This window comes from Eleutherodactylus coqui, chromosome 6, assembly GCF_035609145.1.
Source record: "Eleutherodactylus coqui strain aEleCoq1 chromosome 6, aEleCoq1.hap1, whole genome shotgun sequence".
NCBI lineage: Eukaryota > Metazoa > Chordata > Amphibia > Anura > Eleutherodactylidae > Eleutherodactylus > Eleutherodactylus coqui.
Genome location: NC_089842.1, coordinates 130,572,892 through 130,599,170, shown reverse-complemented (window position 1 = coordinate 130,599,170; position 26,279 = coordinate 130,572,892). Strand labels below are relative to the sequence as shown.

The following is a 26,279-nucleotide window of genomic DNA, read 5'->3' as shown; positions in this document are numbered from 1 at the left end:
GTGGCATGGGAATGACGGAAACGGCAGCCTGAATACCATACATTTTAGCGTTACAAAAAGGCACAATGGATTGCCATGGAAAACAATGGATCAGTTGTGGAATTCTGGCATCACTAGGTTCATGTTCTTTTCAGGGCTGGAAGAAGCTATAGCAGGAACAGACATAACTTACGGTTCTGCTGACATAACTTACGGTACTGACATCTCACATGATGCACTTGTTAGTCTCGCACATCCGCATACATTCACAGCAATCACTCTCACTGTGCACCCTTGTTATGGAGGATGAGGGGTGTTATTATTCTAATCTCGGCTCTACGGAGTTTTTATTTTCTCAGCCTGAGAACATTAGGAATTTTGCAGACTGCAGACTTCAGGGAGGGACAGGGTGTAGGTGGCTCGTTAAAAAGCAGGGAAAGGATTGTGGGATCCACTTGCCAGGCTGCTGGGGTTTTGCAAGTTTCCTTCTTCCCACGCTGAAGCAATTCTCTCCTGCCATTGAGCCAGGTAACCCCTTTCATGCCGGGTTTTGGAGGCGAGACGTCCAGACAGTCACAATCGCTGGCAGAATAGGACAGTGCTATTTGCAGGTTCATGTCTGGGGTCTATATTGTAAGTTAGAGGTTTGGGCTTTGTCACTGGTACGAAATGCTGAAAACCTCAACTTGTCTCCCTGTGCTATAACAAGTCGCGTGAGACGAGAGCCAGCTGGTAACACCCAGTAACACTTATCCTGCGGGAGACAGTGCCTAAACCACAAGCGGGCTTCTGCGCCAATATCTCAAACCTTCTCGCTTTTCTTCTAGGGACTTGCACAACAATGAACGTCTGGGTGGGCTCCACAAGGACATCTTTATGGGGGTCATCTCTGGACCCACAACTATGTAAGTGATGTTTTTCCCAACACGTATTACAGAAGTCCATTACACTGACTCACGATGATAGTAAAATGGTTTTATGAACATATTCCCCAGCCATAATAGCACTGGAGTTACTCCCAGAATGCACATGGCTAAAATGTGACAACCAAGGCAAGGGGCCAAGACAAGTCTTGTTGCAGCCAATTAGAGAGAACATTTTCGGAGGTTGTAATGGATGAGGTTGCATCTTCTCCTAAACAGTTTCATATATGGGCCCGCATATTTTGATGCTCATTACATTTTTTTAATGTTCCTACAGGGCCTGGCGGGCAGATATAGACTGGTAGGAGGGCTTATCATACACCACTTTCATGTTACCCCCTTATCGTGGTTCTTTGTGTCTCTTTGTCCAGTGATATCTCCAGGACGGCGGTTTCCTCACTACCCAACAAAGGTCTGAAGTACCTGAAGCATCTGAAGGCACAGAGCACCTGGTACCTCAATAAGCTGCCGCCTCTCAACACCTTCGTTCACCTGGCTATGGCTGAGCTGTCTTACCCCAGTCACTGCTGTGCCTTTACCAACTGGACCAAGAAAAGGAGGTTCGTAACCCCCCATACAGAGACTGCATGTGTCCAAACGAGACAGTCTATGGATGCAATCCTATGTACTGTAAATATTAAATATTTTGCAAATTTCTAATAGACTTTGGGGGGATTTATGAAAGGAAGGGTGTTGTAAAAAAAAAAAAAAGCCCAAATTTTTGGTGCAAACCTTGCTTGTGCAGACAGATATGCCACCTCACACCACTGTTTTTTAAAGATGGCATAGCTGCCCTACCCAATAGATTTATGTACAATTTGTGCCAGAAACTTATATAAATTGTACCAGAAATGTACTCCAGTTCACGGCTGGTGTAGATTTCTGTGTAGATACATGAATAGCCTGGAAGAATATGAAAAAATCCATCTTAAATAATTCCCCCCTTTGTATTTTTTTTAACTCTAGAATTTTCTACATCTCAGCAGATGAGTTCATAACAATTTATCAGCCTAAGGGCTCATGCCCACAATCGTATTTTCACTGCTCATCATGCCTGTGTTGCATTGCTGTGTGATATAAAGTGAATGGACTTTCATTGATCCATACACACCGGTGTGTAGACCCTGCGTATCGATACACAAGAGAAATAAATCTCAGCACGCTCTATTTCTCTGCATACGTACGCAGCATGAGCCCTATACACTTGTATGGGCAGCGTATGATATACTGTCCATAAGCAATACATTGTGTATAGGTAGCGTTTTCATACGCATCTCTGCCCTGAAAAAAATTACACTGTGCATGTCCGCATGCATGTGATTCGCAGCCATACGCAGTCTCTGCAGGTTCTCTGCCGGCAGCTGGAAAATGTGTGAACTGCTGCAGGGAGAGCCGCAGCATTGTAAGCATACGGCCGTGGGCATGAGCCCTTACTGAGTGCTTCTGAAACAGTAAGGCACCCGACGGTTTTTAATGACCTGTGGCTATTTTTTCAGACTTTCCAGATTCAATAGTAAAGTCTGTTTGACTCAGGACATGCTGTTGTCCCAGAAGACATCTCTATCCAAGATAACGTCATCATCAGAAGGCGTTCATAACTAATAGTGCTACTCACACATACACACTCTCTCACACGACACCAGCGTACACATACAGACTCGAACTAGTGGGCATATGTTCTGAATGTAGGAATTTCTGGACAATTGACAACCCTGCAAACCGATCTAAATCTCCCCCAAAATCTGCCAATGGGAAGCTCTCATACGCATTAGATAGGACAGCCATGTAGATTAGATGTATCCTACATTGGCCAAACCTAAAGCCCCATTTACACAAAGTTGATCGCTTAAAATTCATTAAAAAGGCAGGGAGAATGATAGTTTGAGTGATCATTTTACATAAGCTGCTAATGGGCACTATTGCCCATTAGTAGCTGATTAGTTTCATTTGCTGTATGCAGATAACAGCAGGTGGTCTGTCATCTGCATACAGCCCCGGGACAGCAGGTGAAAACAATGTTATGAGCGCTTCCTGGGAGAATCACAGCATGCTGTCACTGCTACCAGCTGCCCGGCCAATCGATGGATTTTATACTCAACATGAAATCATTGTTCAGCCGAAAAGCAAACGATGGTAGCGTTTACACACAGGGATTATTGCTAAAAAGACATTGTTTGAGTGAATTTTGAGTGATAATCATCCCATGTAAATGGAGCTTAAAGGGGTTGTCCCGCGAAAGCAAGTGGGGTTCAGCACTTCTGTATGGCCATATTAATGCACTTTGTAATATACATCGTGCATTAAATATGAGCCAAACAGAAGTTATTCACTTACCTGCTCCGTTGCTAGCGTCCTCGTTTCCATGGAGCCGTCTAATTTCAGCGTCTAATCACCCGATTAGACGCGCTTGCGCAGTCCGGTCTTCTCCCTTCTGAATGGGGCCGCTCGTGCTGGAGAGCTGCTCCTCGTAGCTCCGCCCCATCACGTGTGCCGATTCCAGCCAATCAGGAGGCTGGAATCGGCAATGGAACGCACAGAGCCCACGGTGCACCATGGGAGAAGACCTGCGGTCCACCGTGGGTGAAGATCCCGGCGGCCATCTTCGCAAGGTAAGTAAGAAGTCACCGGAGCGCGGGGATTCGGGTAAGTACTATCCGTTTTTTTTTAAACCCCTGCATCGGGTTTGTCTCGCGCCGAACGGGGGGGCTATTGAAGAAAAAAAAAACCGTTTCGGCGCGGGACAACCCCTTTAAGTGGTTTGCTGCCTGAGGGCACTGTGAGTGAGGGCCTTTTTTCACAGAACAATTAGCGTTCAATTAATTGCTACAATAGTTATTGTAAACACAGCCAACACTGACCGATAATTCATTCGCTTATTGCTTGTCATTAATTTTTTTGCAAGCATAAAAATCATCATTCGTCATTTGTCAGTACTTTAGTGTAAAAAGTGATCATTCAGTTGTCCGCAGACCCGGGATGGAAATATTACTGCCCTTACGGATCAAAAATAAAGTGAACTAACAAAAAAATGTAAACAATTATCTGCGTGTGTAAACAAGCATCATTTGAAAGCAAACGACTTGGTCATCGTTAGCTCATTTCAACCATTAATTACTCCGTGTAAAAGGATCTTGGCTCTAGAGCATAATAGCTCACCTTGGGGGCATTGTGGCTGACTCTGGGGCAACATGGCTTACCCTGGGGCATTGTGACTAGCACTGTTATTGGTATTGTAATAGGGCATCATGGATCTACACACTTTTCATACTACAGCTACATGTCCTTCTTTTGGCACACATGTCAACTGCTGTAGAGACTCTGGAACAAAAAAAAAGAGTTTTAAGAAGTCCTGGCTTTAGCAGTCCTCTACATCAGGGGTGTCAAACTTACTTTCACCAAGGGCCACATCACCAAGGACCATTATAAAAGATAATGTGGTCAGCACCCTGCAAATTAGGATATATACAGCCAAGTTAAAGGCTATCAATAGTGAAGAAAGAATAAAAGGGACTTACCCAGTGCACAGTGGGGTTCCATGTGGGGAACACTCCACTAGAACCTATTTGTCCCGGTTTACTTTTCAATAGAATGGTGGACCTCTGACGCCCGTCTTTATCCTGTCGATACAGGAGAGCCACTAGAGAAAATATGGCTACTCCACATGAAGTGGCATAGTAACAGATATGCAAAAACAAAAAAAATCCTCTGCGCATGTTTTAAGAACAGGCACCGCAAGATGACCACTAGCCGTAGGGTAAGACCTTATTTTATTAAGTGATGCACAAAAAGATACAGGCTAAACGCTTTTCGACGCTCCATAGTGTCTTTTTGAAGCTATGGGGTGTCAAAATGTGTTGAGCCCTGTATCTTTTTGTGTATCACTTAATAAAATAAGGTCTTACCCTACGGCTAGTAGTCATCTTGCGGTGTCTGTTCTTAAAACGAGTGCAGAGGATTTTTTTGTTTTGACACATCAGCATTATGGTTGCCTTCAAATGGCCATTTGTAATTATATATTTTAAAGGATATATTAAAAAGGTAGGGGAAGAACAGATAGACCAGAGCTGTTACCATACAGCGCGGCACGGGATCCCGCGGTCGGCGCGCGTCGCTCCGGCGTCGGCTCCAGCAGCCTGGAGCCCTGTGTCGAGGTTATCCCAGCAGCTTGGGACGGCCGGTGGGCGGCGGCATGGGCGTGTCCACCCGTAGGGTGCCGCCCGCACTCCTCCGTTCGTCTTATACAGCAGTGGGTGGAGTTGCCTCCTCCCACTCTCCGCCCGGGGGCGGAACCTTGTGGTTAAGAGACTGGCAGTGATGTGAGCTCACTGCCAGTTATTGGTTCTGCTTTCATCTAGTCAGTCTGTCTGCAGTTTACCTCAGCCAGTCCCTAGTTGTCTGTCAGCCCTGCTATTCTTTCTCAGCCTGTTTCTGTTGGTCCTGTTAGCCCCTAGTCTGGTCTGTCCCAGTCAGCACTAGTTGCTATTCGGGTCCTGTCTATCTGCCTGTGAGCTCCATCTCCAGCCCTGCTTGTACTTGTAAGTTTTGTTGGTTTGTTACACCTGCCTCTTCTGTCGGCACTCTGTCCCCTGTTAGTAGTTCCAGCTAGGCAGTCGCCAGGTCCCTAGCCAGTGCAGGGACTGCCGCCCAGTTGTCCGCCTGGGGTTAGCCAGGGCCGAGGCAAGTAGGCAGGGACAGTGGGGTGCAGGAGATCAGGGCACCCCAACTGGCGCTCGGGGGGCAGAGTGCCGTAACATAATAACTGGCCCTTAAAATACCTTTTTTTTCATGGCGGCGATCAGCGCCCTTGCAAACCAGCTGCAAGACCTGGTGCCGGTGATCCGGGATTTGTCAGCTCGCATGGTGGCCCAGGAGCAGTGGGCGTTGTCGCAGGGGCAGAACGCCTTTACCAGTCCCGAACCCAAGTGCCCTCTCCCCGAGGTGTTCTCTGGGGAGAGGAACAAGTTTTTCGTTTTTCAACAGGCGTGTCGCCTGTTTTTTCGGATGCGTCCCCGTTCTTCGGGCTCAGAGGCCCAGAGGGTCGGGCTTATAATGTCCCTGCTGCGGGGCTCTGCCCAGACTTGGGCCTTTTCTATTCCCGAGGGTTCCCCCTCCCTGCAGTCGGTGGACTCCTTTTTTCAGGAACTCGGGGGCATCTTCGATGAGCCGGACCGAGTGGGGTTGGCGGTTTCACGGTTGCTGGCGCTGCATCAGGGGTCGCTTTGTGTGGAGGATTATTGCTCCAGTTTCAGACGCTATGCGGGCGACACTGCATGGAACGAGAGTGCCCTGAAGGACGTTTTTCTGCAGGGTCTCTCGGACGCGGTCAAAGAGCTGTTGATCTCCCATCCCATTCCCGGGTCCTTAAAGGAGGCCATGGAGCTAGCGGTGAAGGCAGATAGGAGGCTCAGGGCTGGGAAGCAGGACAGGCAGACCAGTAGAGTCAGGGAGGTCGTTTGTCCGGTTCCTTCCTCTTCCGTACCAGTCTCTGTTCCCGAACCTATGGAACTGGACCCGCTGGACCCCAAGGAGCGACGCCGAGTTCGGTTATTGCATCATCTCTGCCTCTACTGCGGGAAAGCTGGACATCGGGTGATAACCTGCCCCCTGAGGCCTCAGCGCCCACAGTCCGAATCGGCAGAAAGACTCCCAGTCCTAGGCGATTGCAGGGAGGGTCGCCTAGGACCACAGGTACGTCCTAGACTTCTAATACCCTGCCAGGTTAGATTCCGGAACTTCTCCCGCCTAGGGCAGGCATTTATTGATTCCGGAGCAGCCGCTAACCTGGTAAGCATGCGTCTTGTTGAGCCCCTGAGGGCGGAATTTTTGGCGCTGAAGACGCCAATTCGTTTTGCTAGCATTGATGCTACTCCTCTGGCTTCGGGCTTGGTACGATGGAGGACCCCAGTGTTACAACTCACTGTGGGGGGTCGCCATTCGGAAGGTCTATCATTCCTGGTAATGGAGAAAATGTCGGTAGACATGGTACTAGGGATGCCGTGGCTGGCGTTGCATAACCCCCAATTCGATTGGGCCACTGGGGAGCTAACCCAGTGGGGCCCGTTCTGCCATAGCCATCGCGCTTCCCATCCTCCCTGCTCAGTCGAGACCGCACTCAGTCCCCGAGGTCCCACTTACCTTCACACCCCGTCCGCCTGCCCTGCTGCTGATGTCGCCACCGATGCCCTGCAGGGGGGACGGAAGAAAGGGGTGGGGTCTCGTATGCAGTTGCGTTGTGAGGAGAGTCTGTCGGTGGTTGAGCCGTACAGGGCGGGACAGAAGGGGTACCGGTCCTCTGGAAATCGCAAAAGGAGGGGTCGCAGGGGGTTCCATAAGTCTGTGTCGAAACCTGTTGTCCCTTCGGTGATGCCCACCTCCGGTCCCCCGCCGCCCACCCCGGTCCGTGATGAAGTTGAATACGAGGCCCAGGAGATCCTGGATTCTCGCCGGGCTACAGGAACCTTACAATATTTGGGGGCCCGGAAGAGTTTTTTGGAGTATGATAGCTCAGATGACAGTGACTTTAAAGTTGGAGATGCCTCAGATTTTGAAGGCAGCGTCATTGGTAGCGAGGATGGGTCAAAAGACAGTGGTGAATGGTTGGACATTGACTCGGAAGACGACCTGAAACATGACGATATGTCAACGGTTGGCCCTGAAGGAAATGGGGCAGCCACAGACTACCGAAGTCATGGACCTGAGGATCAGCCCATGGTGACCGCCCAGGTGGGTCACATTCTCGGGTTGGTACAGCGTTTTCGCAGCCGCCTCCTGGATAAGCCTGGTCGAGTTTCCGGGGGCCCGGAGGTCCCCCGTCAGAGGGGGGGTAATGTTACCATACAGCGCGGCACGGGATCCCGCGGTCGGCGCGCGTCGCTCCGGCGTCGGCTCCAGCAGCCTGGAGCCCTGTGTCGAGGTTATCCCAGCAGCTTGGGACGGCCGGTGGGCGGCGGCATGGGCGTGTCCACCCGTAGGGTGCCGCCCGCACTCCTCCGTTCGTCTTATACAGCAGTGGGTGGAGTTGCCTCCTCCCACTCTCCGCCCGGGGGCGGAACCTTGTGGTTAAGAGACTGGCAGTGATGTGAGCTCACTGCCAGTTATTGGTTCTGCTTTCATCTAGTCAGTCTGTCTGCAGTTTACCTCAGCCAGTCCCTAGTTGTCTGTCAGCCCTGCTATTCTTTCTCAGCCTGTTTCTGTTGGTCCTGTTAGCCCCTAGTCTGGTCTGTCCCAGTCAGCACTAGTTGCTATTCGGGTCCTGTCTATCTGCCTGTGAGCTCCATCTCCAGCCCTGCTTGTACTTGTAAGTTTTGTTGGTTTGTTACACCTGCCTCTTCTGTCGGCACTCTGTCCCCTGTTAGTAGTTCCAGCTAGGCAGTCGCCAGGTCCCTAGCCAGTGCAGGGACTGCCGCCCAGTTGTCCGCCTGGGGTTAGCCAGGGCCGAGGCAAGTAGGCAGGGACAGTGGGGTGCAGGAGATCAGGGCACCCCAACTGGCGCTCGGGGGGCAGAGTGCCGTAACAAGAGCAAATTTCTAATCCAGACAAATTGAGGCACAAGTCTCCAAACACTTCTGCTGGTTAGTCAGAGAAGAGGAAAAAGGATGGAAGTCAGCAGAACCTGGTGAAAGGTTCCCCAAAAATTCCTTAGGGCCCTTACTCACTGGGTTAAGCAGCAGTATAACACAACCTATTCTGATCCGTGCAGCAGGCTCACAGGATATAGACAGGCAGGCTGGAACAGATTATCCCCAGCAGGATGGTGGCGAGGACCTGCTGGGATGTACAAAGTTGCCTCACAGTCTGATTCCCGGTAAGCAGCGCTGTAGTGCAGGATAGGCTCAGCAGGAGAAGCAGACAGGGAAATGCACACCAAAGGTTCTGGGGACTGCAATAACTACCACAGCGTTAGGTCCGCATGCACCCAACATGGTAGTGTAGGACCAAAATGGTGGCCACAATCCCGGTACCCAGCAGCAGGGCCGCAAACGAGTCCACGGTGTTCAAGAGGATCTTCCTGGCACAGCTCAGGACCTTTGATCTAGAAGAAGCTCTTCTGCATCTGGACCTCACAGGCCACATAAAATAGTGTGGTGATCTGGATTCAGCCTGTGGGCCTTGAGTTTGACACATATGATCTACAAGCTAAATACAACATCATCACTAGAGAACCCCATTAATCAGACTTGTATCACCTAACGTGTGGATAGGTGATAAAATTTCTTATTGGTACAACCCTTTATATGAAACACCAGTCTTAATAAATTTCCCCCCAAAGTCTATTAGAAAGGTACAGAACTTTGCATGAGACAATGATGAATTCTTATTTACAACTGAAGTGACTCTTTAGCATGTGGAAAAGAATATAAGCTGAGGTAGACATCCCCAAGTATATTTCTTACAGAGAACTGAGGCCTGGCCAACAGCAACTAATCAGAACAATGCAACCAAAACCTACTGTAGAAAAGTAAAAACTATAACACTTACTAGTTTTGTATAAACCTCACAGTGATTAAATTGTGCTGTATATGCGATATAAGCTCCCACTATCTGTGTTGTTCCAAAGCATAGTCTAGTTTCTACCTCTTCTCTGCTTTCTGTTCTGTGCCAATTGGACCTCTCACTAGAGATGAGCGAGTATACTCGCTAAGGCACATTACTCGAGCGAGTAGTGCCTTAGCCGAGCATCTCCCAGCTCATCTCTAAAGATTCGGGGGCCGGTGCCGGTGACAGGTGAGTTGCGGCGGGGAGCAGGGGGGGAGCAGGGGGCAGAGAAGGAGAGAGAGATCTCCCCTCCGTTCCTCCCCGCCCCCCGAATCTTTAGAGACGAGCGGGGAGATACTCGGCTAAGGCACTACTCGCTCGAGTAATGTGCCTTAGCGAGTATACTCGCTCATCTCTACCTGTCACCTATTCCGACATACCTGTTTTGGTAAATACTTGTATTTCCAATAAAACAAGGCCGTGTTAACATTCCCCATCAGTTCTGGGTTGTATTATATTTTTTTAGGTCTCTGCACTGTGCCCTTCCTCTGTTATTGATAAATAGGCCTTAGCATCCCCTTGTAAAAGGGGTGTGTCCCTGCGTAGTCTGAAACTGAGCTCTGATTGGACAGTAATATACAGTTGTCAATTTATTCATAAATTTTTAGTTTGGACAGTACAAAGCAGAATTCTGAGAAAACATGCTCCGGAATAGTTAAATTAGGAGGAACATAAGTATTTACTTACCAAGACATGTCAGAAGAGCTGACAAGTGCTCTATAAGACAGACTGGTTGCTGGTTGTGTGATAATATATTGGGAAAGCTTAGATCGTTCCAATCTATCCCTAGCAAAAGATGTGAAATCACATTTAGACAATGTCCTGTAGAGCTGTGGTGCAACCTCCATATAACATCTCAGTCAAAGATCGCAGAATCCCATGCATTTCCCTGGTTGTTGCTGCCGTGGATCTTTGGTTGATGCATTTGTTACCCCATTGCTTGGATATTTTTGTCTTCTGCACATTTGCATCGTAATCCATTAACTACTTGTCTGTCTGGTTCCCTCTGCAGTGACTTGGAGTCTTTCTTATGCAACCAGTCTTATGTGCACAGCAGCCACCGGAAGCGTTCAGTCAGAACATTTGTAGGAATCGGCCCATACTACCAAGACTATATGGATGGAGATCAAGATCAGACTGAGAACACCAAGTCTACAACCTTTCACAGCAGCAACCATTTCTCTATCTTCTTTGAGGACCAAGGAGACGAAGAGGTTGGATTTGGGCAGGAGATCAAGAACGCTCAGGAGCAGTATACTACTGTTTTTGAGAGTTATGATGTGTATGATATTTGTGATGGCAGTGAAACACTGGTGTGCACACCCACACCAGATGAATTCAACCCCTGTGAGGATATCATGGGCTACAACTTCCTGAGGATCGTGGTCTGGTTTGTCAATCTGTTGGCCATTCTGGGCAATGCTTTCGTCTTGTTTATCCTCATCACCAGTCATTACAAGCTGACTGTGCCCCGTTTCCTCATGTGCAACCTGGCATTTGCGGACTTTTGCATGGGCATCTACCTGCTTCTCATTGCCTCTGAAGACCTTCACACCCGATCCGAGTACTATAACTATGCCATTAACTGGCAGACGGGGCCCGGATGTAACACAGCCGGATTCTTTACTATGTTTGCCAGTGAGCTCTCTGTGTATACGTTGACTGTGATAACACTGGAACGCTGGTACGCTATCACATTTGCCATGCGCCTGGATCGCAAGATTCGCCTCAGACAAGCCGCCTTTATCATGCTGGGTGGTTGGGTGTTTTGCTTCTTTGTGGCGCTCTTACCATTGGTTGGGATTAGCAGCTACATCAAAGTCAGCATCTGTTTACCGATGGACACAGAGACAACGGTGGCCCAAGTCTACATCATCTTCGTGTTGACGCTCAATATCGTGGCATTTGTCATAATCTGCGCCTGCTACATCAAGATCTACATAACTGTCCGAAACCCTCATTACAAGTCTGGAGACAAAGACACGAAGATCGCCAAGCGCATGGCTGTCCTGATCTTCACAGATTTCCTTTGCATGGCACCCATTTCCTTCTATGCATTGTCCGCTATAATGAATAAGCCACTTATCACAGTTTCCAACTCTAAGATCCTTCTGGTCTTGTTTTACCCTCTCAACTCTTGCGCCAATCCTTTTCTCTATGCCATATTTACCAAGGCCTTCCGAAGGGACGTCTTCATCCTTCTAAGCAAGTTCGGTGTCTGTGAGCATCAGGCGCAGGTTTATCGTGGACAGACTGTTTCTCCTAAAAATAGCAGCGGCTCATATGGACAAAGGAGCAGTGGGGGCACCGGGCAGACCCTGGCAAACATTCCTGATTCCCTTAAAGAAAACCAAGAAGTGGCCGCAAAACAAGGTGAACTCCTGGAGGACTACAGAATGACAGCGTTGTAGCATCTATAATGAGACTACTAATCTGACCACCAAGGAATCCCTGGTGCTAACTAGTGACCACTACCTATTAACCATGATGGTTTTGTCACTTCCATTCAAGTGGAACCTGTACGAGCTCTCTGTGCTGACATAGATTAGAACGTAAAGTGTATTTTCTTTGAAAAAAAAAAAAAAAAAACATACGAGGTTTTCCTAGAGCCCCGAATAGCAAATCTTTCTAGCTGTGTAGCAATGAAAACTGCTGCATAACTTGGTGGATACAGTATCCCATTCAGGGTCTGGGAAAGCTGAGTAACATGAGCTTATACAGAAATAGTCACTAATGGCAAATTTGTATTATTATCTAGTGATATACCCTTCATTCTTGTGTAGCTGGCCCAGCGTGATGTTCAGGACTCTAGAAAAGCTGAATGAAAGCTCTTGTGTAAATGGTACTGTCCATACTGGTTGCCACCCACGTTTCCCAAAAGCAGTTAGACTCTGCCACCTACTTTTAGCTCTAAAAGCTATGCTTATGGGCTGAAAGTAGGTGAACCGCTGAGTGACCAGGGATGTGTTACACTTACCAGCCCTGTGGTCCACCCCCCCCCCCCTCCCCAACCCACCTCAGAATGAGCGCTGAAAGCCACCGCTCAGTGCATTGAGTGGCACTGCTAAATAGTCCTCCCATTATAAAATTAAAACGGGCGGACTACTTCACATGCCGATCAATGCTTTGAGTGGCGGCATTCAGCACTCACATTGGGCAAACGACGAGGAACGTAAGTGTAACACTTATATCCTTGAACTCGGCGGGCCACCTACTTTCAACCCATATGCTTAGCTTATAGAGCTAAAATTAGGTGACAAATTCCTTCTAACGAAGAAATGATGATACAGAGATTTGCTTTTGGTTGAATTTTTGAGGCAAATGCTTTTTGTTAATAAAACTTTGATTCAGGGCATTAAAATTTTTTATCTAACTAGAGATGGATCCTGGGTGAGATAGAGAGGTTGTGTGACTTCAGTACAATGTGCGGAAGGAAGGACTTATGATCAGATGTAAATATTACATGTAATAAAGCAGAAAATGACTAAAAATAAATGTGTTCCATTTGGTTTCTGCTTTTCTCCTTTAAATGACTGTGCTCATCGTGGGATTAGGGGGACAGACAGCGAAGATAAAATTTCAGTTACACAAACAAATTTTTTTCCTTTGGAAAATGGGATAAGATGTTGGTACTCGGCCCATCCTGCAGACTTCTCAAAGCAGTGAGAGACAGCAGAAACGTCCACTCACGCAAATAGGGTGTTGCCTGCAGACTGTTCCGGTTCTGGTGTATCTTGTCTCCACCAGAACTAGGAGTGGAGGCAGGGGTTTGTCCTGGTGGAGTTAAAGAGAATGCCCACAGCTGGCGATTGGCTAGCTAACATTCTAGCCATGGTTCTATCTATTTTGCCGCTGGTCAGCTACCCTCCCAGTTGCTGTAAGTGTCCCCGGCGCTCTCCCTTCTCCCCTTCCTGGCTGCAGTGCTGTAACTGTCTCAGCCCACTGTCCCTTTCGCCGTTGCTCACTTACCCTCCCCGTTCCTGTAAGTGTTGCCGGCGCTCTTCCTTCTCCCCTCCCGGCTGCGGTGCTGTAATAGTCTCACCCCCCGTCCTCCCAATAGCACCGCTGTCACATCATGTCCACTGGTGGTTCGTTTCAGTGTGCTTTCCCCGGCTCTGTCTCCCAGCCAGTCTCCCTTCAATCGCTGCAATATGTCCTGGATGCACCTGTCACTGTTTCCACTGACGCTCTTCCTTTCGCAGCTGCCTTGTCTGGTACCGTCCATCCTCCGGTGTCACTCTCCCCGTCGGCGTCCCATCAGCACTTACATCTGGACTGGTCGTGGCACATTGTTGCCAGCCAGGCGGTCAGTCTCCCCATTGGCCTCCAGTGTGCTGGCAGCTGTAAGTATGTTCCCTGCTGGACTGAAATGCAGCCAATCAGTAGCTAGGGGCCTGACAAGGACATTCGCTCCTGCTAAGGGCTGTCAAACCCCTAACTTCCAGTGTCGACAAGATACACCAGTACCGACGGTTCCTGGAAATGATGGATCACAAGAAAGGAAAAAAAATTCTTCAACTTAATAAAGTTAAAAGTTCTAAATCAACATTTTGGGTTTGAAATGACTGAAAATGCAGAGCATTGTGAGAGTCGTTTGACTGCTCGCTATCAGTGAAGATTCATAGACGACTGACGTCTGCGCAGGTAATAGAAAACGTAATCCAGGATATCAGTGATAGGTGAGCATATGGCTGGGGCTTGCCTGCTGCTAACAAGTGTCATAGCCACAGGGTGATGCGTCAGGGAGAAGAGTCTGACAACATTTATCAGGTAAAATTTGTAAAAAGTTACTTAATGTCTTATACTCCACTCACAACCACAGCTGCAGTCACAGTTCTGGTTATCAGTATATTGTAGCTCTGGGGCTGCTGGAGCTCACATCTCACTGCTGACCCTTGACCTAAGGCTAGTCTCAGATGTGCATAATGCGGCCATAATATCAGGACCACCCATGCTTCTACTGAATCTGGGGAATCCAGATCTTACAGCCACATTACAGCTATCTGAGCAAGTTGGTACAAAATAAGTATTAGTTACATTACTCAATGTTATTACATTTAGCCTGTGAAATACTGGGGTTGCACGGGACTAGAAAAACAGGACCCTTTTTTTGTAATTACAGCACCACACCTGACCAGAGGTTCATATTTGTGTGAGATCTGTGCATCTCGCAACGCAAGAATCTCACCCGTGGGAAGCCACCACAAGGGAGCAATGCATTCCCACAATGTTTTACACTACGCTGTGGGATTCTGCCTCTGGGTTCCATCACAAAACGGAACCGCCGATCGGAACCATTGACTTCCATTAATCAGACAGCACTTTGTTGTCCATTTAACAAAGATTCAGTTAGTTTCCATTGTATTTGGAGTATAGAATAGCATAGTTGATGAATTTAGTGCCAAATCCTTTGTGTAGTCACTGTATGTACATTACTTATCCTGCACCGATCCCCAGTTACTTCGTGTGTTATACTCCAGAGCTGCACTCACTTTTGCCGATGGAGTCATTCTGTGCACACATTACTTATTCTCTATTGACTTGTATTATACTCAATCTGTTCCTGAAATCAAATGATGAAGACAAAAAAATGCCCCCAATCTGAAAAAGTGTGCGGTAAGAAAATGGAGCAACCGCACAGGTCAACCAATGAGAATCTAACATAGGTTAGACAATATAGTGATCTCATTAATTCTGAAAGGGCCTTATTCACAAGAGGTAGGGGTCTGGTCACACACAGCAGTTTTGTACTATAGGATTTATAATTAACATCACATCCTCCCATTATAAAAATGGAAGCCATGATGCCTAATGTGAACAGAAGCTCAGTAGATCCAGGACTACTGAAGTACATTAGTCCTGAGTAGGGGGATTACAGACTGCTGTGGCTGGAGGCTGATGTACGGGTTATACAAGGATCATCTTCTATAGTGAACTAAATCTACATCTGCTGGTGAACTTGGAAGAAAGTAGGAAATAGATCTCCAGTGAATTCCTGCATCAAACATTTAAAGGGCTAGTTGCCCTAATAAATAACACCATCTACAGTCATCAGGATATGTTCTATCAGAATATCCCCCTAAAACGGTAAAAAGGGGTGATCCAAGTGTTGTAAAAAGTGTAAGAAAAAAACCCCCGCAAATGCTGAGAAATAATGAAAGCAACACTACTCACTCCTTCTCTACCCTGGTGATCCAGTGTTGGAGCTCCTGGAGTCATCTTGGTTTTTGTTGGCAAACGGCTACCATGGGAATGCTGCCGCCAATACAAAAGTCATGTACTGTACTCCTGGCATCACTACTTAAATAATGGGAACTATGATGCCAGGAGTACGGCACATGATTCCTGCAGTCACCGATTGGCTGCAGCGGTCACGTTGCAGCTGTTTGTAAACAGACTGGGAGAACTGTAGGATTCTGCAGCGCTGGAATATCTGAGAGAACAGGTGAGTTGTCAGGATTTTGTTGCCATTTCATAAGTCAGTCACTAGTGGCTGCTGTTTCATACTTAAAAGTACTGTGCTGCATTTTTTACTCCTTACCACTAGAGGCCACTATTTTCCCTTAAACTTGCCCTTAACTAAGATGGTCAATATTGCCCCTGATAGAAGTCATTTTGCTTCCTGTTAGTGCTTTCTTCAGCTCATATGGAAAGCCTACTCCTTTGCTTGAGTATTGTGATAAGCTCTGTTTGCCTAACTCCAGTCTCGGGCCCCAAGGGACTCTCTTTCCCAGGCTGTTCCCATAACCCTGCTAATTCCCCACTTCCTAGTGATCACTTTGCAAGCTACCTCTCTGAAGACCCCTACTAAACATCTTCACTGCGCTCAGCTCTCTGGCTAAAGGCAACTGGAGTTCAGCTGGGAGCCATCAGTATTGTAACAGGATACTCAAGCCCAACCGTGATATTTGCTAGTAAAGAGTTTGGAGGTTCATGTGAACAAGATGAATGGGCTACTTACTAACATTCATGCCAGCTTTAAAGACCAAGTTTACAGCATTTGAAACTCAAACATCTCATAATGTTGAAATTTATAGACAAGCTATCAAGGAACCGCAGTGCTCTATACGGGATCTAACAGATCGTGTGGCCTGGCTCTAGCTTCTTCACCCTCCCTCCCGCATCTACCTTACAAGTTTGGTCGGGATAGGGACAAGAATTGGAAACTTCTCAAGCAGTGCAATCTGTACTTTTATGTACATACTACTTACTTCATTACAAAGAGATCAATATTGTTGTGTATCATTATGCTTTTGACACATAAGGCTATATAGCATGGGCAAATCCACTTATTAATACTAATAATGCTTGGCTGAATGATTTGCAGGCCTTCTTGAGAGCCTTGAGCTAAGTCCTTAACATTCCTAATTAATAGATACACAGGATACACAACAGCAGAAGCAACATTATTGGAGCTACATCAGACCAAGTGCTCTGTTGCTGAATATGCTGTGGAGTTCAAAAGTTGAGTGACTGATAATGACTGGAATAATGCTGCAAAACATTCTACAGAAACGGACTATCTAGTGTACTTAAAAGTGAATTAGCACAAATTGAAGCTCCCACTTATAAAGATGATTTTGTGCGTCAATGTATTAAGATAAGAAAGTTGGAATACTCCCTTATAAAAACTTCCACAGTGCCACCTATTAGAAAGCAGCATTCCTTCAAGCCAAAGTTAGACTTTTTATACAAGCCTTGTAACAATGACCGGGAATTAAAAGCAAAGCCAGACTCCATGTACATACAGCTGTTTCAGGGTATTTACCCTTCATCAGTATACAGTAGGAGTCTGGCTTTGCTAGTGAGCGGCCTGGGACGGGGGTCAGAAACGCTATCTTTTCTCCTTAAGGAGACTCAAATGGCCATGCAAACTTCTCTGGGTAATATGCAAATAAGGGAGATAGAATAAAACCTCCACAGTGCCACCTATTAGAAAGCAGCATTCCTTCAAGCCTTGTAACAATGACCGGGAATTAAAAGCAAAGCCAGACTCCATGTACATACAGCTGTTTCAGGGTATTTGCACTTCATCAGTGTACAGTAGGAGTCTGGCTTTGGGGGCAGAAACGTTATCTTTTCTCCTTAGGGAGATTCAAATGGGCATGCATGCTTCTCTGGGTAATATGCAAATTAGGGAGATGGAATAAAACCTCCACAGTGCCAGCTATTGGAAGGCAGCATACCTTCATGTATTCAGATTGACATTTGGCTGACTGAGTGCAGACAAGAAAAGTGGGATTCTAAACGGTCCTGTAATAACCAATACTCATTTGTTCTAGCCTCCATGCCTAAAGATATTCTCATGTGAAAAATTACCATGAACCTGAACCTATGGAAATTTACAGTGTACAAACGTGAAAGAGCTGACAGAAGACCGAAGGCTTCAGGAAATTCTGTGCTTATATTGTAGAAAGTCTAATCACTTCCTTATTAATTGTCCAAATTGTTTATGTAAAGGCCCATTTAGACGGGCTGATTGCTCAGTGTAAATAGCAGCCGTTCAATATTGAACGGGCGCTATGTTAAGTCAATGGAGAGGGGCGGAGGAGCGCGTCGAGAGAAATCTACTGCAGCTACCCCGCTGTGAAGCAACAATACCCGCTCCTTTGCAACAGCACGAGAGCGAGTATGTGCAGGGACGAGTGTCGGGCATCGTTTGCCCAACATTCATCCCTTCTAAATGGGCCTTTAACTGATAAGGAATCACTTGCCTCTAAATAAATGTCACCAATGCATGCAGTTATCTTCTCCATTTCCTGCATTGCATCCAATATTAAAAAGGAAAATACAGACTCTAATTGCTTAATTTCCATCACGTTTCAAATTAACTGTCTGTGGATACTTATTTCTGCTGTGGTGGACACTGGAGCAACTGGGAACCTCATGGACATTGCTTTTGCTAAAAAACATGGGGTGACATTACAAGAGAGACTATTGCCCATTGTTATGAAAATTGTAGTTAGATTCTCCCTGAGCTTAGGCCAAGTTGATCTCAAGACTGAACCACTGGGGATCATCTTGGAACCTAATTAACCACCATGACGCTCTGTCCTTCCAGTTAACTTCACTTCCACATTTCCCTATCATCTTGTGATTACCATGGCTGCAAGCTCAGAAACCCAATATTGACCGGTAAACCCCCCAAAAATATATATTTTTCACCAAAGGTCACTTCTCCAGAGAATCTGTCAGAATAACCTAATAAAAAAAGCTGTGGATACCTTGAAGTATCAACAAAATTATTTTCTGTACACAAAAAATTCACTAACGTATGTTATAAAAAGACAAACTCCCTCCATATCTACCTTATGACTGTCCTATGAAACATTTACTTGGTGCACCCATAGAGACTAATATCCATTGGCAGAGCCTGAACTAAAAGCCCTTAAACAATGTATAGATTAGAATTTAGCTAAGGGGCTTATTGGTTCTTCCTCATCTCCAGCAAGCGCACCTATATTCTTTGTCAAGAAAAAAAAAAGTGGTTCTTTGAGACCTTGTATTGATAATTGAACAAAAACTACAATAAAGAATATCCCCTGCCAATGATTCTCGAGTTGCTGTAAACTACGTGCCAAGGAAAGATTTTCACGAAATTAGATCTCGGAGGTACATATAGCCTGGTTCATATTAGACCGGGTGTTGAATGGAAAGCGGCATTCAGATCACGTTTTGGACATTGCTCTTGCAATATTTCGTGCAATCATTTTCATGGACTTGTTCAATTGGTTTCTGGTTATTATCTGATTCTGTAGAGGACCATCGGAGTCATATGAAGATTGTACATGAAGGTCTAAGAGCAAAGCAACTCTATTATCAAGTTGGAAAAAATGCAAATTTCATCCAACAGAACCCAGTTCCTAGGTTTTATAATTTCTCCCTCAGAGTTATGTATGGACACTAGCAAGATCCAAGCAATCACAGACTGGCCAAGTCCCAAAAATGTGAAAGACGTTCAATGATTTGTAGGATTTGCTAACATTTACAAACGTTTTAACAATTTTTTTGTGGATAAATGCACCAATTACTCAACTGACAAAGAAAGGAACATCTTTTGTTTGGTCTCCTCAGGCATGGAATGTAGTTTTCCATCTGAAAACAAAGTTCACAGCAGACCCCATACGGGTTCATTGGGACCTGAAATGTGCTGAAGTGGATGAAGTGGATGCTTCATATTGAGCAATAGAAGCCATTCTATCACAAAGAACTGGAGAAAAAGATATCCTATACCATTGTACTCATATCACTCGACATTTGACTACTCCACAAAATAATTATGCAAATGCATGCCCCGACTGAACGACAAACAAGAATTTGTTCGCTTCTCATTCATTTTCTACACGCAGAAGACTGAACTAGGCATAGTCCCGTGTAAACAGGCAGTCATTCACTTATGAACGACTGCTGTTCTTACTGTAAGTGGAGGCGGATGTGTCCGAATAAACTCTGGGCTACTCCACCTTCATTCTCTAACGATGCTCGTTTCTGTGCAAAAACACAGAGCCGATTATCGCTGGGACGACAAGTCGTCTCGTGTAAAAGGAACCTTAGAAGGAGCAACTTGGCAAATAATACTCTGAAAGGACCATCATAAACTAGAATTTGTCAGATCTGCCAAATGCTTGTGTCTCTGTCTCTTAAAGTTCAACTTTGATCTTACAGGCTCGTTTCCTGAAATGGTAAGGCCAATGTCTTCTACCCAGCAATACTGCCCGCAACTCACCCGCGGCGGCAGCCTTTCCTTCCGAGCGGGCAGGTACTCGCTAAGGAGAATGCTCGATTGAGTAATTGTCCTTAGCGAGTATGCTCGCTCATCTCTATTTATTATAGGTATGTTTGGTTTCTGCTTCTATTGTATGTTGCAGCCATGGTTTAACATGCACCTATACATTTCTATTGGGAAGTGCTGACCTATTTTATTCTTTTTGCTCCAAGCGAGCAAGTCATAAAGAAGTTCAGAAGACATAAAGTTATTTGTCTCACTTTTTTTGGTGGCCCAGTTATCAAAAAGATGTAAAGAGATGTATCGGGTTTCCCAGAAAATAAGACATCCCTGAAAATAAGACCTAGTAGAGGTTTTGCCAAAGTACTAAATATAAGGAATCCCCCAAAAGTAAGACCTAGCTCTGTCCCTGCTGTGAGAGTCTGCTGTGATGAGCTCCCCCTGGTAGCCTGAAGCTGCAATACCGTCCCTGCTGTACAAGTGGTCCCGGAAATGCTGTGGGTGAACGTTACAGTCGCCAGACAGTGTGTGGGAGCCAGGCACTTTACAGCCCTTATTTTTTGTGGCCCTGTGTGTACCAGGCAGTGGGTCACTTTGATTACTTAGGGGGTAATCATTACAGTCTCCAGCCAGTGTGTACGTGGAAATAATGGTAGTAACAAGAAATTCTTGATAGGATTCAGTTTGTCTGGTTATGCTGGTTTGTGATGACAACTACTTTACAGTATATAATAAATGTTCATTTTTTTGTTTAACAGACATCCCCTGAAAATAAGACCTAGCACATCTTTGGGAGCAAAAATTAATATAAAACACTGTCTTATTTTCGGGAAAATGGGGTATTACTTTCTGCAACACTTGTGCTATGTATACAACTTCCAGTGGGTTTGCTGCAGCCCCGTCTATTCCATCTCACCATTGGAGATGGGTAGGTTGACAATAAAGTTCACAGAGACAGATCCCCAAAGAAAAGATTTCATTTCTAGTAGTGATTGATCACTGCACATTTTAGCCTTGCTCTGGACGGCCTTCTGCTGATCTTATAATACGAGGTTTTGTCATCATGGAGTACTAGATGAAGTGGTTTCTGATCATGAAGTACAATTTATATCAAAGTTTTTGCACAGCACTTTGCAGTGATGCAGTTTTTTCATTTGCTTTACATATCCAGTCAAATGGTCAGACTGAGCACACAAATCAAACCTTGCAGCAGTATCTCCAATGCTAGATTTGTCATCTGCAAGAGAATGGGACGGATTTGCTTCCCTTGGCAGAGTTTTCCTATAATGATTCTCAGAATGTCTCCACTAAACCAACACCATTCCTTGCAAATTTGGGTTACCATCCATGTATCCTTTCCAATTTTTCCAGAGAGACTTTTATTCCTGCAAGCTATTGGTCTGATTGGTTCAGGAGTGCCGCCTCAGCCAATCGGGAGGGACCCAGATGGCGACTGCTAGGTGAGTATAAGACACCCCCCAAAAATAAGACCCTGTGCCTCTTTTAGGGCAAAAATTATTTCTGGGGAAAACACAATAGTACCCCCAGGTCTTTTTCCAGATCACTAATCCCTAGCGGTACCCCATTTAGTGTATATTGGTGACATCCGTTTCTCCTGCCCATGTGCATAACCTTACTTTTATCAATACTGAATTTCATTTGCCATTTTTCTGCCCAACCCCCAGCTTATCTAGGTCCGTTTGTAGCCATACATTGTCCTCCGTTGTATTAATTAACTTGTATAATTTTGTATCATCTGCAAATTTTGATATTTTACTGTGCAGTCCCTCTATCAGGTCGTTGATAAATATGTTAAACAGAATGGGGCCTAATACTGAACCCTGTGGCACCCCGCTAGCGACAGTGGCCCAATCAGAGTACGAACAATTTATTACCACCCTCTGCTTTCCATCTCTGTGCCAGTTCTTTACCCAAATACACGTGTTTTCACCCAATCCAAGCTGTCTCATTTTATACATCAGTCTATTATGCGGCACGGTGTCAAATGCTTTAGAGAAGTCTACATATACGAGATCAATAGACTCTCCCAGGTCCAGCCTAGAACTTACTGCATCATAGAAGCTGATCAGATTGGTCTGACATGATTGACCCGTCATGAACCCATGCTGGTGAGGAGTTATACTGTTGTTTTCCTTGATTTATTCTAGGATGGCATCTCTCAGAAAGCCTCAAATGTTTTTCCAATTATTGAAATGAGACTTACCGGCCTGTAGTTACCAGGCTCTCTTCTTGACTCCTTTTTGTATATTGGAACCACATTGGCAATGCGCCAATCTAGTGGTACAACCCCGGTCTCAATAGTGTCTATAAATATAAAAAATAGCAGTCTAGCTATCAAGTCACTTAGTTCCCTTTGAATCTTTGGATGTATTCCATCTGGGCCATCGATTAGTTGATTTTAATCCTTCTTAACCAGCTCTGCACGTCCTCCTGAGTTAGGCAAATATTTTGCAGGAGAGGGGGATTCGTTTTATCCCCCTGCATCTCGTGTGACATTTCTTTTTCATTTGTGAATAAGCTTCAGAAAATGACTAAATTTAATAGATTTGCCTCCCTCCCATCATTTTCTATGATTACTCCTGCATTATTTGTTAAAGGGCCAGTGCTTTCAGTGCAAATCTTTTTACTGTTTACATAATTGAGAATAGTTTTAGGGTTATTTTTACTCTTTTTTGCAATCGGTCATTCTGCCGCCTCTTTGGCAGTTTTGATCTTTTTTCTCCGTATGTTTTAAGCGCTTTTCGCTGCCTTCATTTAATTAAAACCCTTTTTTTTTCACTTTTTGCCCCCCTTACAGTCTTGTTGAGCCCCATTGGTTTCCTTCTACTTGTAGTTCTTTTATTTTAAAAGGGTATGAACTGCTCACATGAGGCAATTAGAATGTTTTTAAACTCCTCCCATTTGTCACTTGTACTGTTATTTTTGAGGACGTTGTCCCAATTAATGTTGTCAAGAGTAGTTCTTAGCTGATCAAATTTTACTTTACTAAAGTTTAGATTTTTTGTCTCCCATAATAATTACTTTGTTGCGGTTTGACACCTTCTATTTGTCTTAGTAATAAGTTTTGAGTTTCTTCTGTTGCTTTTGGTGGTCTATAGAAAACCCCTATCAGGATTTTGTTATTTTTTTTCTCCCTGTATTTCTACCCACAGAGATTCCACGTGCTCATCTCCTACTCCTATATCTTCCGTCAGCCTTGGCAAGAAGTACGATTTGACGTACAGACATACCCCTTTCTGGTTTCCACAGTCCCTTCTGAAGAGATTGTAACCCTGTAAATTGATCGCCCAATCGCACTTTGCATCAAGCCATGTTTCCGTTATTCCCACTATATTGTAATCTTCAGACATTCTCGCTTCTTGCTCACCCACTTTGCTGATCAGACTTCTTGCATTCGTTGCCATACAATTTATATGGTAATTGTTATTCTTTATATTCATTATGCTACTTATGGTTTTATTAGCTGTTCTATCAGTACTAATCTCACTCTCCACTCAACCCCCATTCCCATTACTTGGTCCTAGGTCACTGTTTTCCGCCTATTGCGCTTGTTGGCTTGGTGTATATCTTTTGTCATGTCACATGGTCTATTAAAAGGTCACAAACCGTCTTATAGAGAAGCTACCTTCCAATAGGTGTCACTACAGCAGCATTATACCATCCCCAATTTGCACTGCAACTATGGAGCTGTAAGACTTTGCCAATCGCCTTCATTGATTACAGGCCAGTGCGTTGCTTGGTTCTGACCAGGGAATTTCTGTTGCGTGAAACATCTGGAGTTATTTCACTATTTTCCTCTGTAAGAAATCAATTTCAGGTATAATATATTAAATATGACGAATATTGAGGCGATTATTGTGACTGAAGTGCGAAAAAACAAGAATGCGATCCACTGATAAGACGGGGCGGCGGTTCTGTGCGTCACAGGGCCTCATCACACAGGTTCCTGGGTCAGATAGAGGGTTTGTTGTGATAAGACCTGCCAGTGTTATGGGTGAGTGAGGTGCGAGTGTCGTGGTGACGTAAGGGCAGGAGAAAGGCGTTATCTTCAGTGCTCACTGGATCAAGCAGCAGTCCAGGTCTGTTTTAACTCCTTTGCAACTTTTGCAGCCAGCGACGGCCAGAAGGGATTTTGCAATTGCTGTTACATACTCTATAGCAATAGTCAATGCACACCAAAATCAGCGCATGTGTGACTATACACAAGTTCATTGGGGCGGAGGTGGAGGTGCTTAATTATCTACATTGTACGGGTGTCCAGTATGAAGAACAAATAGTCAGAACTCCCCTCCATAGATTGATGTGTAGAAGGCCATTCATCTAAAATTCTGATGGCCTTACCCAGATTCAACCAGTGTTTGACCAGGATTAAAGGAGTTAACGATCAATCCAGCGAATAGCACTTCATTAAGATTATTTGCTTCATGTTGGAGAGCTTCTAAATATAACCCTCCGCTTTGTCTGTGCGAGAATGGAAGAAGAAAGAGCCCAAGTTTTCTCAGCATTGGGCGAGCGAGGCCCGAGGTCTATAACGTCTCATCTGGCTCAACTTAAAGGAAGCAGCTAATTATGAGACTCTGCTGATCAACCACTAAGACTGCTGAAACACTTAATGTTGAGGAGGAATTCAGCGAGTTGGACAACTGTAGAGCGGCGCCATGAATCATTTCTATAGTTAATGACGAATTCTCAGACAAATATGACAAGAGGCTGAGGATACGAGAGAGGTGCTCTTCATTACAATAATACACTGTTTTTGTCGAGACTGCTTGAAAGCAAAAAAAACCCCAAAAGCACACAACCCCATCAAAGCCGTGGCGAAACCGCGTGTAAATCTGTAGATGCATTTTTGTGCATGGATTTCAGCACACACTGCCCCATGCACACTTATGATTTACAACCCCTGGCAAAAATTATGCAATCCCCACACCTTTATAGGATGATCACTTTTTTTTTTGTTTTTACTTTACAGAAATCTGCAAAAACAACAGTTTTTATAGCTGTCATTTAAGTCATGCCCTTTTACATGGAACAAGAATCTCACGTCATCACCGACTCGTTCACGCTCGCACAGCGCATTTAGACTGCACAGTTCTTGTGCACTAGTCATTCATGGTTCCATATTCGGATGTGAAATATTGAAGGATCAGTGTTTAAACTCCACGAGAAGCGCCCAAGCTGGCATTGATTTTTATGCCGGCTGAAACTGAACGTCGAACCGCACGCTTCTAGTTAACTCACGTTTAAAATGAACCAGCATCAGTGTATGCCAAGGAGGGTGGAAAGAGAGAAACCTGCAGCACAGAAGATCTGCGATGCTCCTTTCTCTCCCCATGTTCCAGGAAGCTGAGACATGAATTTTCGTTCATGTTACCACCCCGTTGCCCCATTTCAACCAGACAGCATATCTGCTCTTTCATTGTCACATATGGGGTATTTCCCAGAAAAAAAAAAAAAGTGAGATTATGACGTCTCGTTCCTCTAATCACTCCTCTATCTAAATGTTTTTACAGAAAAGAAATTATTTACACTTATACAAGGCTTTAAATATTGAAAAACTAAAAGAAAAACAAAACACAATTACACCTGATCTGTATTGCCACATCCATAACAATCCTTACTATAAAATATTACATTTATCCAACATGGTAAATTTGGTAAACAAAGCGCCAAAATAGCAGTTTTCTGATCATCTCGCTTCCCCAAACACAGAAATAAATAATGAATGAATCAGATACAGTGATCCCTCGTCTACTGCGGGGGTTATGTTCCAGAGACCCCCACAATACGTGAAAATCAGCGAAGTAGCGGTGTTATAATTACACAAATCAATCTGCCGGGTGAACTGCCAAACTATCGCAAAAGTGAACAAACAGACCGATGCTACGATCAGTGAACCAACCAGCACCCAGGATACAGAACACATTCCATCAGCCAATAGTGTGACGTGTACAATCACGTATTGGCAAGCGCTAGTGCCGTACTGTATTTCCTGTACGTACTGCAAAATTCCACGATATAGCGAAAACAGAATTATATATGGTCTATCTAAAATCTGTGATGCACTGAAGCCGCAATCATTGAACCGCGATATA

At 45.2% G+C, this 26,279-nt stretch overlaps 1 protein-coding gene across 1 annotated transcript in view; it reads left to right on the top strand.

Moving 5' to 3' along the window:
* TSHR (thyroid stimulating hormone receptor) overlaps positions 1 to 12,432 on the top strand; it is a 41,292-nt gene extending 28,860 nt beyond the window's left edge. The window contains 5 exon segments of the mRNA XM_066607606.1: positions 807 to 884; positions 1,274 to 1,462; positions 10,450 to 11,453; positions 11,456 to 11,532; positions 11,534 to 12,432. Coding sequence (XP_066463703.1) covers positions 807 to 884; positions 1,274 to 1,462; positions 10,450 to 11,453; positions 11,456 to 11,532; positions 11,534 to 11,848 — 1,663 coding nt within the window. The 3' untranslated portion in view covers positions 11,849 to 12,432.
* The last annotated feature ends 13,847 nt before the right edge of the window (positions 12,433 to 26,279 follow it).